The sequence below is a fragment of the Oncorhynchus mykiss genome, chromosome 17, assembly GCF_013265735.2.
Source record: "Oncorhynchus mykiss isolate Arlee chromosome 17, USDA_OmykA_1.1, whole genome shotgun sequence".
NCBI lineage: Eukaryota > Metazoa > Chordata > Actinopteri > Salmoniformes > Salmonidae > Oncorhynchus > Oncorhynchus mykiss.
In genome coordinates this window covers 54,743,111-54,761,414 of record NC_048581.1, presented here as the reverse complement: position 1 = coordinate 54,761,414, position 18,304 = coordinate 54,743,111, and the positions used below count along the sequence as shown (strand labels likewise).

The 18,304-nt window shown below is 42.4% G+C and overlaps 1 protein-coding gene across 2 annotated transcripts; it reads left to right on the top strand.

The window, feature by feature from the left end:
- The first annotated feature begins 2,143 nt into the window (after positions 1-2,143).
- Positions 2,144-17,890, top strand: LOC110494132 (transmembrane prolyl 4-hydroxylase). Of its 2 annotated transcripts, none has more exons than XR_005037017.1 (10): positions 2,144-2,639; positions 2,930-3,336; positions 5,410-5,491; positions 5,717-5,907; positions 9,705-9,801; positions 9,958-10,120; positions 14,491-14,676; positions 14,966-15,066; positions 15,561-15,684; positions 16,744-16,877. XR_005037017.1 is itself a non-coding variant. In XM_036950177.1 (10 exons), exons 1-10 carry the CDS (start codon positions 2,630-2,632, stop codon positions 16,980-16,982), a joined length of 1,590 nt encoding a protein of 529 aa, XP_036806072.1. In that variant the 5' UTR covers positions 2,144-2,629; the 3' UTR covers positions 16,983-17,890. The 2 variants fall into 2 exon arrangements, 1 of the variants encoding a protein (XP_036806072.1); XM_036950177.1 differs by having other exon boundaries at positions 14,966-15,056; positions 16,744-17,890.
- The last annotated feature ends 414 nt before the right edge of the window (positions 17,891-18,304 follow it).

Genomic DNA, 18,304 nt, shown 5'->3' with positions numbered 1-18,304 from the left:
AATGTATTGTTAACAAACTATAGTTTTGGCATGTCAGTTAGTACATCTACTTTGTGCATGACACAAATAATTTTTCCAACAATTGTTTACACAAAGAGTATTTCACTTATAATTAACTGTATCACAATTCCAGTGGGTCAGATGTTTACATACACTAAGTTGACTGTGCCTTTAAACAGCTTGGAACATTCCAGAAAATGATGTCATGGCTTTAGAAGCTTCTGATAGGCTAATTGACATCATTTGAGTCAATTGGAGGTATACTGTACCTGTGGATGTATTTCAGGGCCTACCTTCAAACTCAGTGCCTCTTTGCTTGACATCATGGGAAAATCAAAAGAAATTAGCCAAGACCTCAGAAAAAAAATGGTAGACCTCCACAAGTCTGGTTCATCCTAGGGAGTAAATTCCAAACGCCTGAAGGTACCACGTTCATCTGTACAAACAATAGTACACAAGTATAAACACCATGGGACCACGCAGCCGTCGTACCCCTCAGGAAGAAGACGCGTTCTGTCTCTTAGTGATGAACGTACTTTGGTGCAAAAAGTGCAACTCAGTCCCAGAACAACAACAAAGGACCTTGTGAAGATGCTGGAGGAAACTGGTACAAAAGTATCTATATCCACAGTAAGACGAGTCCTATGTTAACATAACCTGAAAGGCTGCTCAGCAAGGAAGAAGCCACTGCTCCAAACCGCAATAAAAAAGCAAGACTACGATTTGCAACTGTACATGGGGACAAAGATCGTACTTTTTGGAGAAATGTCATCTGGTCTGATGAAACAAAAACAGAGCTGTTGAGCCATAATGACCATTGTTATGTTTGGAGGAAAAAGGGGGACGCTTGCAAGCCGAGGAACACCATCCCAACCGTGAAGCACGGGGAAGCAACATCTCAAGACATCAGTCAGGTAGTTAAAGCTTGGTCGCAAATGGGTCTTTCAAATGGATAATGATCCCAAGCATACTTCCAAAGTTGTGGAGAAATTGCTTAAGGACAACAAAGTCAAGCTATTGGAGTCGCCATCACAAAGCCCTAACCTCAATCCTATAGAAAATGTGTTGGCAGAACTGAAAAAGCCAGATTTGAGATTCTTCAAAGTAGCCAGCCTTTGACTTGACGACAGCTTTGCACACTCTTGGCATTCTCCCAACCAGCTTTATGAGGTATTCACCTGGACTGTATTTCAATTAACAGGTGTGTCTTGTTAAAAGTACATTTGTGTCATTTCTTTCCATCTTATTGCATTTGAGCCAATCAGTTGTGTTGTGACAAGGTAGGGGTGGTATACAGAAGATAGCCCTATTTTGTAAAAGACCATGTCCATATTATGGCAAGAACATCTCAAATAAGCAAAGAGAAACAACAGTACATTATTACTCTCTGCATGTGTGGTTCCAACCATGAAGCGTAGAGGAGGAGGTGTGATGGTGAGGGGATGCTTTGCTGTTGACACTGTCAGTGAATTATTTAGAATTCAAGGCACACTTAACCAGCATGGCTACCACAGCAATCTGCAGCGATAGAGTACACCATCCCATCTGGTTTGTGCTTAGTGGGACTATCATTTGTTTTTCAACAGGACAATGAACCAACACACCTCCAGGCTGTGTAAAGGGCTACTTGACCAAAAAGGAGAGTGATGGAGTGCTGCTTCAGATGACCTGGCCTCCACAATCACCTGACTTCAACCCAATTGAGATGGTTAGGGAAGAGTTGGATCGCAGAATGAAGGAAAAGCAGCCAACTGTTGGAAAAGCATTCCAGGTGAAACTGGTTGAGAGAATGACAAGAGTGTGCAAAGCTGTCATCATTGCAAAGGGTGGATACGTTTAAGAATCTAAAATAAAATATATATTTTGATTTGTTTAACACTTTTTTGGTTACTACATGATTCCATATGTGTTATTTCATAGTTGTGATTTATTCACTATTATTTTACAATGTAGAAAATAGTAAAACATAAAGAAAAACCCTTGGATGAGTAGGTGTGTCCAAACCTTTCACTGGTACTGTATATGTATGTTTATTTGTATAAATTATTTTAAATATGAACACGTTTGAATGAACACGTTTATAGTGTCAAATGTGTTAAATTATAGCCATGGTAGTAAAGGCATATTCAACTCGGGGCTCGATGCATTCTCTGGAAAATAATGCAACTCCGCGGAAGGTCAGTACCACTCCGCTAGCGCGTTGTGGAACACATCGTTAAATTATTTTCCATTCATGAATTATCCGTTACATACGGTATATTTTGAATTAGTGAGTTGAGTTGAGTTAACCACCTTGCAATGTTTGGAAATGCGGGCTTTTATTTTTAAGGTTTGCATTACCATAGAGAGGTGACATTATCGTTAGTGCTGCTAGCAAAATAGTAGTGTACAGTAGTTGTCAGGGGAATGGCGTGTTGTCCGTTTCAAAACAAACGCCACGAAGATATTTGTGGCAGAAATGAGAGGTCGGACGCATATTTTTTTTGTTTTTCAATGTAAATAGATGATCACTGCACCAAAAACCTTCGAATGTATAAATCGCACACCTTTTGATATGGCTCTTTTCCCTATATTTTTGGAGGTGCGCAGCACGGACTGCTGAAACCGCAACGTGAACCAGAGACGTTGGATGCAGTCCTGTAAGTGTGATGTGTGTAGCTAGCTAACGTTACTGTGAATTCAACCAAAGTACTGCCAAGCCTCACGTTTCGTCGCTTATTGATTTATTTTACAGAAAATAATAACATTAACTTGCTAGTTGACAGGTACTAGCGGAGAATGTGGGTTGTATGACTATGCAATGATGATGATTGAGTCTGGGCAGTATGGATTGTGCACTCATGCGGTAACTTTTATGACTTAACGTAGCCTACCAGAAAGAACCGACTGCATTATTTAACACGTCAATTGACGTCTTTCTCGGTACCAGGGTCCAAAAGGTACTCAGAACAACAAACCAGTGATAAGCTTATGGTCCATCATCATATCAGGTCAAATATGATTGAACCACAGGACTGCGACGACAGTGATGAACATGATGAAGCCGTTCCATTACCAACCCTACCCCCTATGCCACGAGAGCGGGTCCCGTTGCAGAGGAGCAACGTGTGCTCCCGCTCTTACTTCATGGTGGTAATGGTCTTTTTCCATGTATACATCATCAATGTCATTGCGCTACTCCTCTACGTGCACTACAACAACAGCCCTGGAGAGGTACTGGCCACCCCGAAGGCAAGCGGTGGAAGCAATCATCACAAGCCCCCCGAGTTCAATCAGCAACAGTCAGATTCTTCCTTTCAGCAGCATATGTACCTTCCACGCCTAGAGGGCATACGGGTGAGTTAAGGCCTTGATCACACCAACAAGGTTTTGCATTTTGGTACACCAGAAGTGTGTTCATGTACAGTTGAAGTCGGAAGTTTACATACACTTAGATTGGAGTCATTAAAACTCGTTTTTTAACCACTCTACACATTTCTTGTTAACAAACTATAGTTTTGTCAAGTTGGTTAGGACATCTACTTTGTCTATGACACAAGTAATTTTTCCAAAAATTGTTTACAGACAGATTATTTCACTTATAATTCACTGTATCACAATTCCAGTGGGTCAGAAGTTTACATACACTAAGTTGACTGTCTTTAAACAGCTTGGAAAATTCCATAAAAGGATGTCATGGCTTTAGAAGCTTCTAATAGGCTAATTGACATAATTTGAGTCAATTGGAGGTATACCTGTGGATGTATTTCAAGGCCTATCTTCAAACTCTGTGCCTTTTTGCTTGACATCATGGGAAAATCAAAAGAAATCAGCCAAGGCCTCAGAAAAAAACACTCCACAAGTCTGGTTCATCCTTGGGAGTAATTTCCAAAGACCCGAAGGTACCACGTTCATCTTTACAAACAATAGTATGCAAGTATAAACGCCATGGGACCACGCAACCATCATACCGCTCAGGAAGGAGCCACGTTCTGTCTCCTAAAGATGAACGTACTTTGGTGCGAAAAGTGCAACTCAGTCCCAGAACAACAGCAAAGGTCCTTGTGAAGATGCTAGAGGAAACGGGTACAAAAGTATCTATATCCACAGTAAAACGAGTCCTATATCGACATAACCTGAAAGGCCGCTCAGCAAGGAAGAAGCCACTGCTCCAAACCACCATAAAAAAAGCAAGACTACAGTTTGCAACTGCACATGGGGACAAAGATCGTACTTTTTGGAGAAATGTCCTCTGGTCTGATGAAACAAAAATAGAACTGTTTGGCCTTAATGACCATTGTTATGTTTGGAGGAAAAAGGGGGAAGCTTGTAAGCCGAAGAACACCATCCCAACCGTGAAGCACGGGGGTGGCAGCATCATGTTGTTGGGGTGCTTTGCTGTAGGAGGGACTGGTGCACTTCACAAAATAGATGGCATCATGAGGGAGGAAAATGATGTGGATATATGGAAGCAACATCTCAAGACATCAGTCAGGAAGTTTTAGCTTGGTCGCAAATGGGTCTTCTAAATGGACAATGACCCCCAAGCATACTTCCAAAGTTGTGGCGAAATGGCTTAAGGACAACAAAGTCAAAGTATTGGAGTGGCCATCACAAAGCCCTGACCTCAATCCCAAAGAAAAGCTGTGGGCAGAACTGAAAAGGTGTGTGTGAACAAAGAGGCCTACAAACCTGACTGAGTTACACCAGCTCTGTCGGAGGAATGGGCCAAAATTCACCCAACTTATTGTGGGAAGCTTGCGTAAGGCTACCCACAACGTTTCACCCAAGTTAAACAATTCAAAGGCAATGCTACCAAATATTAATTGAGTGTATGTAAACCTCTGACCCACTGGGAATGAGATGAAAGAAATAAACGCTGAAATAACTAATTCTCTCTACTATTATTCTGACATTTTACATTCTTAAAATAAAGTGGTGATCCTAACTGACCTAAGACAGGGAATTTTTTCTAGGAGTAAATGTCAGGAATTGTGAAATACATTTTAAACTTGTGTTTTTGGCTAAGGTGTATGAAAACTTCAGACTTCAACAGAATTGCATTGCAGAGGCAGTTGCAGTGCGTTCATTCCAATGCGTTACATTGGATTTATTGAATGTATGCGTCAAACTGTGTAAGAAGACAGCTTGACAGAAATGGTAGCAGAAGGTGAATGCTGAACTTTTCCGCCACACATATCCAGATGACGGTGTGTAATATTTAGAGAAATGACGCTACCGGTGTGATCAAGGCGTAAGGATGCCTGTGTAGTTCTGTCTCTGTTTAGCCCAGAGCTTAACCTTACAGACAGTAGTAGTCTATACGGTTCAGCGGTGGGCTAGTGTCTGTTGTGCTTTTCTTCTATGTGAATGGTGTGTTCCGTGCCATCTTGATGGTATGAAGTTATAGTCAGTGTTATTTTTTCACAGGTGGGCCATGTCCAGAAGTTGTCACTGGTGCCAGGCAATGTGCATGAGATGCGGACCCTGAGTCTGAAGCCCCTGCTGTTTGGTGAGAGCTCTCTCTACTAAACTTCTGCTCTGCATTGCACCCCTCTGCACCTTGTTAGTGGCTGATGCTGTCATTGCTCTCCAAGGGTGTGTGTGTGTGTGTGTGTGTGTGCGCACGAGGGTGCATTCATACGTGTGTTTGTGTAAGTGTGTGCGTGCACTCATACGTGTGTTTGGGTGCGTGCATGCGTTCAAACGGGTGTTTACGGTGTGCCTCTCTCTCCAGAGATCCCAGGGTTCCTGTCTGAAGAGGAGTGTCGTGTGGTGGTGCAGCTGGCCCAGCTGAAGGGCCTGATGGAGAGCCAGGTGATGGTGCCTGAGGGACAGGAGGAGCTGACGGAGCAGCTCAACCTCAGCCCTGAGGAGATCTTCAACCTGCTAGACCTCAACCAGGACGGACAGCTACAACTCCAGGAGGTGTGTGGGTGGGCAAGCGAGGATGTGTGTCTGTGAGCAGTAGTAGTCTTGCACAAGTGCGAGCCGGAACGGCTCACAGGAGCAGGAGCCTATATCCTGTTTCTGTAGCGTGAGGTTATTTGATGTAGTACACCTCCTGGACAGGACGCTAGTCTATCATAAGGCCTCAAGCCCAATATATCTCCTTAACACTAGAACCATTAAAGCAGTCATTTTGACTGCTCATGAATAAAAATATACAGTGGGGCAAACAAGTATTTAGTCAGCCACCAATTGTGCAAGTTCTAACCACTTAAAAAGATGAGAGAGGCCTGTAATTTTCATCATAGGTACACTTCAACTATGACAGACAAAATGAGAAAGAAAATCCAGAAAATCACATTGTAGGATTTTTTATGAATTTATTTGCAAATTATGGTGGAAAATAAGTATTTGGTCACCTACAAACAAGCAAGATTTCTGGCTCTCACAGACCTGTAACTTCTTCTTTAAGAGGCTCCTCTGTCCTCCACTCGTTACCTGTATTAATAGCACCTGTTTGAACTTGTTATCAGTATAAAAGACACCTGTCCACAACCTCAAACAGTCACACTCCAAACTCCTCTATGGCCAAGACCAAAGAGCTGTCAAAGGACACCAGAAACACAATTGTAGACCTGCACCAGGCTGGGAAGACTGAATCTGCAATAGGTAAGCAGCTTGGTTTGAAGACATCAACTGTGGGAGCAATTATTAGGAAATGGAAGACATACAAGACCACTGATAATCTCCCTCGATCTGGGGCTCCATGCAAGATCTCACCCCGTGGGGTCAAAATGATCACAAGAACGGTGAGCAAAAATCCCAGAACCACACGGGGGGACCTAGTGAATGACCTGCAGAGAGCTGGGACCAAAGTAACAAAGCCTACCATCAGTAACACACTACGCCGCCAGGGACTCAAATCCTGCAGTGCCAGACGTGTCCCCCTGCTTAAGCCAGTACATGTCCAGGCCCGTCTGAAGTTTGCTAGAGAGCATTTCGATGATCTAGAAGAAGATTGGGAGAATGTCATATGGTCAGATGAAACCAAAATATAACTTTTTGGTAAAAACTCAACTCGTCGTGTTTGGAGGACAAAGAATGCTGAGTTGCATCCAAAGAACACCATACCTACTGTGAAGCATGGGGGTGGAAACATCATGCTTTGGGGCTGTTTTTCTGCAAAGGGACCAGGACGACTGATCCGTGTAAAGGAAAGAATGAATGGGCCCATGTATCGTGAGATTTTGAGTGAAAACCTCCTTCCATCAGCAAGGGCATTGAAGATGAAACGTGGCGGGGTCTTTCAGCATGACAATGATCCCAAACACACCGCCCGGTCAACGAAGGAGTGGCTTCGTAAGAAGCATTTCAAGATCCTGGAGTGGCCTAGCCAGTCTCCAGATCTCAACCCCATAGAAAATCTTTGGAGGGAGTTGAAAGTCTGTGTTGCCCAGCAACAGCCCCAAAACATCACTGCTCTAGAGGAGATCTGCATGGAGGAATGGGCCAAAATACCAGCAACAGTGTGTGAAAACGTTTGACCTCTGTCATTGCCAACAAAGGGTATATAACAAAGTATTGAGATAAACTTTTGTTATTGACCAAATACTTATTTTCCACCATAATTTGCAAATAAATTCATAAAAAATCCTACAATGTGATTTTCTGGATTTTTCTTCTTCTCATTTTGTCTGTCATAGTTGAGGTGTACCTATGATGAAAATTACAGGCCTCATCTTTTTAAGTGGGAGAACTTGCACAATTGGTGGCTGACTAAATACTTTTTTGCCCCACTGTATATTACTCCTTCATTTTTAAAGTCATTCCCCCCTTCGTCCTTGACTTTTCCTAAATAAGTCTATATAACACACTGCCGTTGTTAAAATCTTAAAATCACAAACGGAACTGGAGTTATAACCACTATAGTAGGGAGTGTCATTTTTTAAATAATTTCCCTGTGTTGCCTCCTCCTGACAGTATATCCTGCCTCGCTCCATCTCCCGACAGTGGAAGGTGCCGTGCCCAATTGATAATCGCCTCGGAACTGAACCTAAACTATACCGAAATGAATTTCACACAAACAACAGATGAAATAAATTAAGAAAAGTATGATGGGGGAGTTGATGAGTTAGGGGAAGCGAACAATGCATAATTATGTAATCACCAATTGTGAATGAAGAACAGGGCAGGCCATTCTATTGTATTGGTATATTCCAATTAGAGGTCGACCGATTATGATCTTTCAACGCCGGTACCGATTATTGGAGGACCAAACTGATTAATCAGTAATCAACCGATTTTTTTATATATATATTTGTAATAATGACAATTACAACAATACTGAATGAACAATGAACCCTATATTAACTTAATATAATACATAAATAAAATCTATTTAGTCTCAAACAAATAATGAAACATGTTCAATTTGGTTTAAATAATTCCAAAACTGTTTGAAATTTTTTTTTGTTTAAGTTGCTTGCTCAGAACATGAGAACATATAGAAGCTGGTGGTTCAATATTCCCAGAAGTTTTAGGTTGTAGTTATTATAGGAATTATGACACGTCAACTATTTCTCTCTATACCATTTGTATTTCATATACCTTTGACTATTGGATGTTCTTATAGGCACTATGTCACGGGATCGGTTCAGCGTTACCTCTGTTTTTTTTAAGGCAAAGAAACAAGAACGCGACACCTGGAAAACAGACGTGCGCCATGGTAGCCAACGTTTCAGAACTAGTTTGTACAGAACCGCATTACATGTTACAAACCAGGAGACGACATCGCTGTTGATTAACAATTGTCTGCACAACTCCAGGGGAGGAGACAGTACCAGGTGGCCAGATGCACTAAGACCAGAATCCAAGACACCTGTGTTGCCTGCAAGCGACGTGTTTGTGCTAAGTGTGTCGAGCAAGTGAAAGTGGCGAAGATTTGTGTTGACCGTTAGGAAAAGCGCTAACAATGAATTAAATCCAACTGATGCCATTGCGTGAAGACACACACCATGTGAGCAAGAGCTGACAATCATTTATTATTCTTTATTTTACTGCTGTCATATCCACACTTCTATTCATTATAATGCCATTTTTACTGTTGTGCTGATTTTCACTATTTATCACGCGCACTTATAATGATGTTTAGGCTACTGGTGTTTTCATCATTTGACCGCGCCTCTCGGTGGTTGAGGTATTTTTATTTTGTCTTCATGGAAAGAAGCTGTTACTGTGTTCCAACACACATGCTTTCTCTTTCATTGTTGTAAGAAAGGCACCCCACAAATAAAATTGAACACTCAAATGTTTTGGTTTTTACATTAAAAGTAACAGCTTACAGTAACATAAACTAATGAAAATACTATTGTGTTTTTGCCATAGCGTTTGTGACATTTATTAATTATACTGTTAGTGTTGGAGTCAGAATGACTGCTCATTAGCTTGAAGGGGGGGGGTCCCTCGAGGCCCAGCGGTTCTCATGCTGAGTTAATGTTAATGCTGAGTGCTAAGCAGAGACTCATCGGGTCCCATTTCTTTTAATCAGCCTTTGTTGTGACTCAGCCAGGGAACGAACACCTGAACCTTCCAATCTCAGGGCGGACACTCCACAAGGCCACTGAGTGGAGTGAACACACATCATTAATCATAGTGTGGTGGTACTGGAGCAGCAAATGTAGAAATGTATTTTGTTCCTTTTTTATAATGGATCAATAAACATGTATTGTATTATCTTCTTTATGTGTGATTTATTCATGTTCCTGGGCCTCCTACAGATATTGACACATTCACGAGTGAGGGACGGGATCTGGCTGACACCAGAGAATCTGAAAGAGATCTATGCTGGACTGAAGGCTGACCCTGACGGTAACGGTAAGGGTCATTCTCGACACGGGCCTCTTTGTGATAGGTAGACACCTCTGTCTCTATGCATACAGAGCTAATCTTTTCAGGCTGCTCATATTGGATATCTGCGTCTGTATGCGACCCACTTTGTGCCTGTAGGTGACATCTTTGTGTCTGTGTTAGGCTTGCTGAGCCTGGAGGAGTTCAGGCGCCTGGGCAGTGATGCGTTCCAGCGTTTCTTGCAGCAGCGCGGGGTGAAGAGCAGCCAGCTGGTCAGGAACAGCAGACACACCTGGCTATACCAGGGACAGGGGGCACACCAGGTTCTCCGAGACCTCAAGAAGAGGTGAGGAGAACATCATTGTCAACTGTTGCCCTAGCCTCTTCACTGGCCTCTCTCTCTCTTATGGCCCCTCTCTCTCTCTCCTGGCCCCTCTCTCTCTCTCCTGGCCCCTCTCACTCTCTCTCCTGGCCCCTCTCACTCTCTCTCCTGGCCCCTCTCTCTCTCTTCTGGTCCCTCTCTCTCTCTCTCCTGGCCCCTCTCTCTCTCTCCTGGCCCCTCTCTCTCTCTCCTGGCCCCTCTCTCTCTCTCTCCTGGCTCCTCTCTCTCTCTCTCCTGGCCCCTCTCTCTCTCTCCTGGCCCCTCTCTCGCTCTCTCCTGGCCCCTCTCTCTCTCTTTCCTGGCCCCTCTCTCTCTCTCCTGGCCCCTCTAACTCTCTCTCTCTCTCCTGGCCCCTCTTTCTCTCTTTCTCTCTCTCTCAATTTAATTCAATTGACTTTATTGACATGGCAAGTTCATTACACAGTTCATTAAATTTTTCTCAGTCGCTTTGGTGCATTTTTCACATCATTCCTAACATGTGCAAAATAATAAGTGCATTTCTCAGAACAATTTGTACAAACTGCAATATACAATAGATATGTTTCTAAAGCTAGTCAGTCACTAAAAATCCTTAGTACATCTCTCAAAAGTAAATATTCATGCCAATGATCATGTCAGTGTCATCAGAATGATAAGTCATTGAGTCATTGTTCACGAACAAGGTCATCAAAATGTTTAGGCATGTTGTCAATGTAACTGTGTACTTTGACAGTATTACCTGATGTAAACTTAGGCTACAGTTTGGATGACAGTGACTGTATTGAAAATGCACAAGGCTGCACTTCTATGGCATATATCAATTTCAACAGTACTATTTACATATTACTGTATGTGGGTTATTGATTGAAAGAGACTGGACAACCCAAGGGGCACAAAGGAAAAAAACTAAATTAGAAAGAAACACAGGAAACCACCCCTAAGGCACAACTTTGCCCGCAGCACTTGTGCTGTCTCTACACATCCAGACCTTCCTGTCTGTCAGCCCACATATTCTCATCCACATCACACCGGATATTTTCCCTTCCAATGCAACGTGGAAAGAATCTTTTGGAATGCCCTATCCATCCTCTGCAGGCGTCTACTGTGATGTTCTCACATGCTGCATCCATTGCAGCCAGCAGGGTCATCTGTGTGTGTGGCTGACGATCGTACACCTTCCACCTCCAATGCTGAAAATAACTCCTCAATTGGGTTAAGGAATGGTGAATAAGGTGGGAGGAATTCTATGAGCATCCTCGGGTGGGTCACAAACCATTGCCTTATGATGTTTGATTGATGGAAACTCACATTATCACAAATGTCCACATACTTTGGCAAATCCTCTCTAAACAGACCCCTCTCATCATCAGGGATCATCAGGGATGAGAGCCCTGTAGAGAGTCACTAAAAAGTTGAGTAGATGCTGGGTGTTGCATGGCCCTATAAGGGGGATATGGGTTAGGACACCATGCTCCGAAATAGCAGCACACATGGTGATATTTCCTCCCCGTTGGCCTGGCAAATCCACAGTAGCTCTGTGACCGATGATATTCCGACCCCGCCTTCTGCATTTGGTCAGGTTGAAGCCAGCCTCATCCACGTATACAAAGTTGTGAGAGGGTTCACTTGATTCCAACTCCATTATACGCTATATCCCAGAACACACAATTGAATTTGTTTTGGTAAGGAAGAGTGACATAAAATGTACATATTGCATGTTCCTTCCACAGCAATGGAAATGTGTCCAGTTTATGCTTACTGTACTATGTATCACTATAAAATGTTTCTGTAAAGTAGTTACATAGATATATGTTTTACCTGTACATACTGGTACCGTAGCTCCTTAACTCTGTCCTCATTCCTTTGGAATGGTACACGGTACAGCTGTTTCATACTCATCTGGCAGCACCCTGTCGATGGTTGAGATGCTAACCATATGGATGTTTTCCAAGACATCGTTGTCTTCTATAATGGTCCTTTGTATTTCCCTGAGTCTCATGGCATTATTTGCTCGGACCATGGTGCAAATAGCCTCCTCCTGTTGAGGTGTGAAAAGGCGTCCTCTGCCACCGGTTTGAGGTAATCTTGCAGTCCTATGTGGGGGAAAATGCAGTGATGCATCGCACACTTTCACATAGACAAAAACTATGCGAACACACATTTTACTGTAAAACATACAGGTGGGTGCATGTAAGGTGCAGTATGTATCTGTATAGAGTATATTTCTGTATGCTGTGAAATACAAGTGGACTACTGTAATATGAAGCATTGTAGGAAGTATACAGTATACTGCTTATATACAGTAACAGGGCACTGTACATTGGTGGACATACCTGTTCTCTCTTCGAAACGTTTTAACTATTGAGGACACGGTTGATCTCCCAACATTAAGCTGCACCCTTCGACCCACCTCAGCCATTGTAAGGCCATGATTGACAACATGGTCTACAATAGTGGCCCTTATGTCATCAGATATGCGCCTATGTCCTCTTCTGCCTCTTCCTCTGTTTTGCCTTCCACCACGCATCCTTGCTCCTCTTCTTCCTCCTCTTGGCTGTTGACCCTGTTCGTTTCCTGGTCCATCCATTATTGGAAAATTGCAACTCTGTGTTGTGGTCTGTCTATATATGCTTGCCAATTGATTCTTCATGAGATGCACCTTTGAGCAATTTAGACAACTGGTTGATTGTTGGTTGAACTAACACTTTACATTCCTTCATGAGTGAGGGTCAATTTCACCTGCACGATTCATCAATTCACGTTTTTGTACAAAATGTCTAATAGAAATGTGTAAAACTATGCTTGACAGTTTATGACAAATAGTTCAACAATTTTGCATGTAATGGCTTATGCAAGGAACTAATGCCTAGATGTTTTGAGGGGTAAGACTATTCAACAGAGAACCATCTACTATATTTTGATCAACATGACATGAGCAATTGATCATGTGGAAAAAAAGCTGACACTTGTACATTATCAATTGCAATTTGTTCAAAGGAATAAGATATTGCTTTAATGATGTGCACAAGTGACTAGATGATTTGGAATTTGTACAAGTTGTATCAAGAATTGCACTTTTGATCTAAGAAATGCACCAAAGCGACTGAGAAAAACTGTATTACTTACATTGTCAAAGTATACATATCGAAAAAAGAAAAACAAATGTACATATATAAAATAGATATATATTTATATATAAATAAATGGTGCGACCAAACAGCAATAATAATAGTAGTAGTGGACATGGGATTACCATTAACAACAACTACAACAACAATATTAATGAGAACAACAATACATTAAAGCAATGGTATTTGACCAGTGTCAACATGACTGAGATATATGACATGAAGTGGTATGAAAGACAAAACAAAACAAGATGGGAAATATTATCGTTAGTGCCGCGGGTGACCACACAGCCGCCATGCAGAGAGTACTCATCCTGCTCCCCCACCCAGCCTGTGTGTAACAGAGAGCAGTGAGTACAGTATTCAACAGAAGCTCTGATAACAGTAGATAACAGTAGAACTGATAGTAGAACTACCATGTGGACTAGCAGGCGGATTCTCTTTCAATTACTTTACTTTGCACTTTTCACTGGTCGTCCCTCAGGTTGTGGCAGGAGAACACATATTTGGCTGCCAAAACTGCACATTTTGGCTTTTCACCCAATAAATATTAGATTTTTTCTTCATCTTTTATAGTTTCAAATTATTTGTATTGAATTATAATTTTGGGAAAGAAATATTCTCTTAGGTCTGAGTAATTGTCACAGTGTAATAGGAAATGCCGCTCTGTCTCTACCTCTCCCCTGGAGCAGAGTGAGCACAGCCTGTCCTCTCTGGGCAGCCAGGTTTGTCTGTGATGACCGGTCTCTATAGCCAGACTGTGCTCACTGGGTCTGTACCTAGTCAATGTTTTCCTCAGTTTTCTATCAGTCACAGTGGTCAGATAGTCTGCCACCATGTACTGTCTGTTTAGAGCCAAATAGCATTGAAGTTTACTTAGATTTTTTTGTGGTGTCTTTCCAATAGGTGATATATTTTTCTTTTTGTTTTGTGATGATTTCGTTGGGCCAGATTTTCTGAGTGCTGTCTTGAGGCTCTATGGGGTTGGTTTGGGTTGGTGAACTGAGCCTCAGAACCAGCTGGCTGAGGGGACTCTTCACTTTTTTTCATCTCTTGAAATTGTAGAGCTGTGTGATGGAATGTTTTGGGGTCACTTGTTTTTAGATGGTTGTAAAATGTTCAAACACATTAATAAACGGTTGGAGTCAAACACTATGGCCAAGGTTATCAGAATCTGATGTTAAGGATTTTTGTCCCTCTTTCTCCCCCTCCATTTGTCCTCCATAGGGTGGCCCGTCTGACCCGGATGCCCTCTGCGTTGGTGGACCTGAGTGAGCCCCTCCAGGTGGTACGTTATGAGCAGGGAGGCCACTACCACGCCCACCATGACAGCGGCCCTGTCTACCCTGAGACCGCCTGCACGCACACGCGCCTCGCTGCCAACACCTCCACACCCTTCGAGACGTCCTGCAGGTGAGAGAGAGTTGTGTTGAGTCAGGCAGCGCCTCGTCCTTGGCCTTGTTTTGACGATGCTGTATAGGGGAGAGTCTGGATAGACAACCTTCAGATTAAGACGGTTAAATTGAGTGATAATGTAGTGTAACGTCTGTGTACTTTATGTGGATGTGTTTGTGTAACTTAGCACATATCAATATATCAGGTAGTTTGTGACTAAGCCTCACATTTCCATGGTGTGGTTGGTCTGTGTGCGGATGTGTGTTCCAGTATGTGTCTGTATTAAATGTGTGTGTTGCACACCCAGGTACATCACTGTTCTCTTCTACCTGAACTCGGTTGAGGGGGGCGGGGAGACCGCGTTCCCTGTGGCAGACAACAGGACCTATGAGGAAGTGGTGCGTTATGGTCTGTCTGTGTGTGTGTTCTTGTGTGTTTATATTAGGGAATTGCCGGGAACCTCACAATACGATATTATCACGATACTTGGGTGCCGATGTGATATGTATTGCAATTCAATTTGGATTGCGATTCGATACTGTGATTTTATTGGGATTCGATGTTCTGAACATTTTGCTAACCATATGTCTGCTGTAGAGGGATGAGAGAACACGTTTTGATCAGTCATGGAAATAAATTGCCTCCCTATTTAAAGAAGAAGATGGAGGACAAGCTATGAAGGAAAAAACCTGGAGTTTTAGTGCAGGTATAGCCAACTAGCGCAAAAATAATATTGCAGTATTGTCAAAACGATACGATATAGCGTTAACAAAATCGATATGTAATTGTATCGACCCCCCCATCATTAGTTTATGTATCTATATTAAACATTTGCATGTTTGTCGGTGTACCGATATGTTTTTCTCAACGTTATTAATGAGTGATTGTGTTTGTGTTTTCAGTCTCTGATCCAGAACAATGTGGATCTAATGGACACGAGGAAGAACTGTGATAGGAGCAACCTGAGGGTAAAGCCTACTAAAGGGACAGCCGTGTTCTGGTACAACTACCTTTCTGACGGACAAGGTACAGACTGTACACAGTGCTCTCTCACACATAGAACGGCCCTTCTATACTAAACAAAAATATAAACGCAACATGTAAAGTGTTGGTCCTATGTTTCATGAGCTGAAATAAAAGATCCCAGAAATGTTCCATACGCACAAACAACTTATTTCTCTCAGATTTTGTTCACAAATTTGTTTACATCTCTTTTAGTGAACATTTCTCATTTGCCAAGATAATCCATACACCTGACAGGTATGGCATATCAGGAAGCTGATTCAACAGCATGATCATTACACAGGTGCACCTTGTGCTGTGGACAATAAAAGGCCTCTAAAATGTGCAGTTTTATCACAGCACAATGCCACAGATGTCTCAAGTTTTGAGGGAGCGTGCAATTGGCATGCTGACTGCAGGAATGTCCACCAGAGCTGTTGCCAAATAATATAATGTTAATTTCTCTACCAAAAGCCACCTCCAACATCGTTTTAGATATTTTGGCAGTACATCCAACCGGCAGACCACGTGTAACCAGGCCAGGACCTCCACATCTGGCTTCTTTACCTGCGGGATTGTCTGACACCAGGCACCCGGATAGCTTATAAAACTGAGGAGTATTTCCGTCTGTAATAAAGCTATTTTGTGGGGGAAAACTAATTCTGGATGCGCCCCTGCCCAGTCATGTGAAATCCATAGATTAGGGCTTAATGAATTTATTTAAATTGACTGATTTCCTTGTTCCTTGTCAATGTAAAATCATTGAAATTGTTGCATTCATATTTTAGTTCAGTATATAAACACACTAATACAGCTTAATTACTGCCCCTCAGACAGCCTACTCAATTTATTGTACACACATAGCAATTGACCCCATTTCATTCATTCACTGCTGTTCAGGTCCTTATTTAAAAACTGTAGTCCGTGTTGTTTTGATGAAGGTTAGGCCCACTGTTGTAGAAATACATTGAAAGAGAATCCGCCTGCTAGTCCACATGGTAGTTCTACTATCAGTTCTACTGTTATCTACTGTTATCAGAGCTTCTGTTGAATACTGTACTCACTGCTCTCTGTTACACACAGGCTGGGTGGGGGAGCAGGATGAGTACTCTCTGCATGGCGGCTGTGTGGTCACCCGCGGCACTAAGTGGGTGGCCAATAACTGGATCAACATCGACCCAGACTACCAGCGCCAGGCTCGCTACCAGCAGCTGGTGTCACAGCAGGGGGAAGAGGATGAGGAAGAGGGGGAGGACGAGGGGGAGCAGTCTCAGCCCCGCCCTGAACAACTGCAAACTGCTGACTCCCATCAGGAACTGTAGCTGTACTGCTGTAGCCTAGAAACCGAAAAACAATGACCTCCCCTTAGGTCCACTAATTACACTAGCTCCAATCTCAGAAGAGTTATGGGTGGTCCAGACTTTGTAGTTAGTGGGCCTAGACCTCCCCCACCCCTCTTCTTCAGCCTAAAGCTACCACAAAGATACCTCTCTACCCACCTCCCCAACCTAACTTGACTCTGCCATGCTGTGCACAACCTCCCATGACGACACCTCTGCGGCCAGTACATAGAGAGATAGTTGATATTCAGGGACTGTGGTAACTTTGGATTTATGCAACTGAGAAGGGGTCTAATGTTGTTGTTCAGATGTCCTTGTTTGTTCACTATTAGTTGTGTTTTCTCAGCTGAATTTATGCATACTTCCAAACTTTGTTTACGTTATATACTTATGCACAATTTTACCTTCTGTGTGTCACAAAACATTAGTGTTATATTTTTTTGTGAGTGAGACTGACCACATTGCGGAGGGGGGGGGCGGGGGTCGACTATGCTACTACTTGCATGTACGTACCTTTGTATGAGCTGTTAGGTTAGACTTTATACAGGTTATTAGTGTGTCATGATAGCCATAGACGACTTTATAGACTGTCAGCTGTAATCCTTGTTTTCTTTTAGCTTGACGATGTCTGTCATCACCCAAAGACCCCCCCCCCCCCCCCCCCCCATCCATGTGATGAAGCATGTTAACTGTTATTTAAGTGTTGCACAAATTCACTTCATTATTTTATTTGTTAGTTTGTTTATTTATTCGACATTCTTTATGTATATACAATACCAGTCAAAAGTTTGGACACACCTGCTCATTGCAGGGTTTTTCTTTATTTTGACTATTTTCGACATTGTAGAATAATAGTGAAGACATCAAAACTATGAAATAACACAAATAGAATCATGTAGTAACCAAAAAAGTGTTTAACAAATCAAAATATGTTTTATATTTAAATGTTTTCAAAGTAGCCACCATTTGCCTTGATGACAGCTTTGCACTCTCTTGGCATTCTCTCAACCAGCTTCATGAGGTAGTCACCTGGAATGCATTTCAATTAGTTGTTGCAACAAGGTAAGGGTGGTATACAGAATATAGCCCTATTTGGTAAAATACCAAATCCATATTATAGCAAGAACAGCTCAAAAAAGCAAAGAGAAACAACCATCTATAATTATTTTAAGACATCAAGGTCAGTCAACACAGAACATTTCAGGAACTTTGAAAGTTTATTTAAGTGCAGTCCAAAAAAACATCAACACTATGATGAAACTGGCTCTCATGAGGACCGCCACAGGAAAGGAAGATCCAGAGTT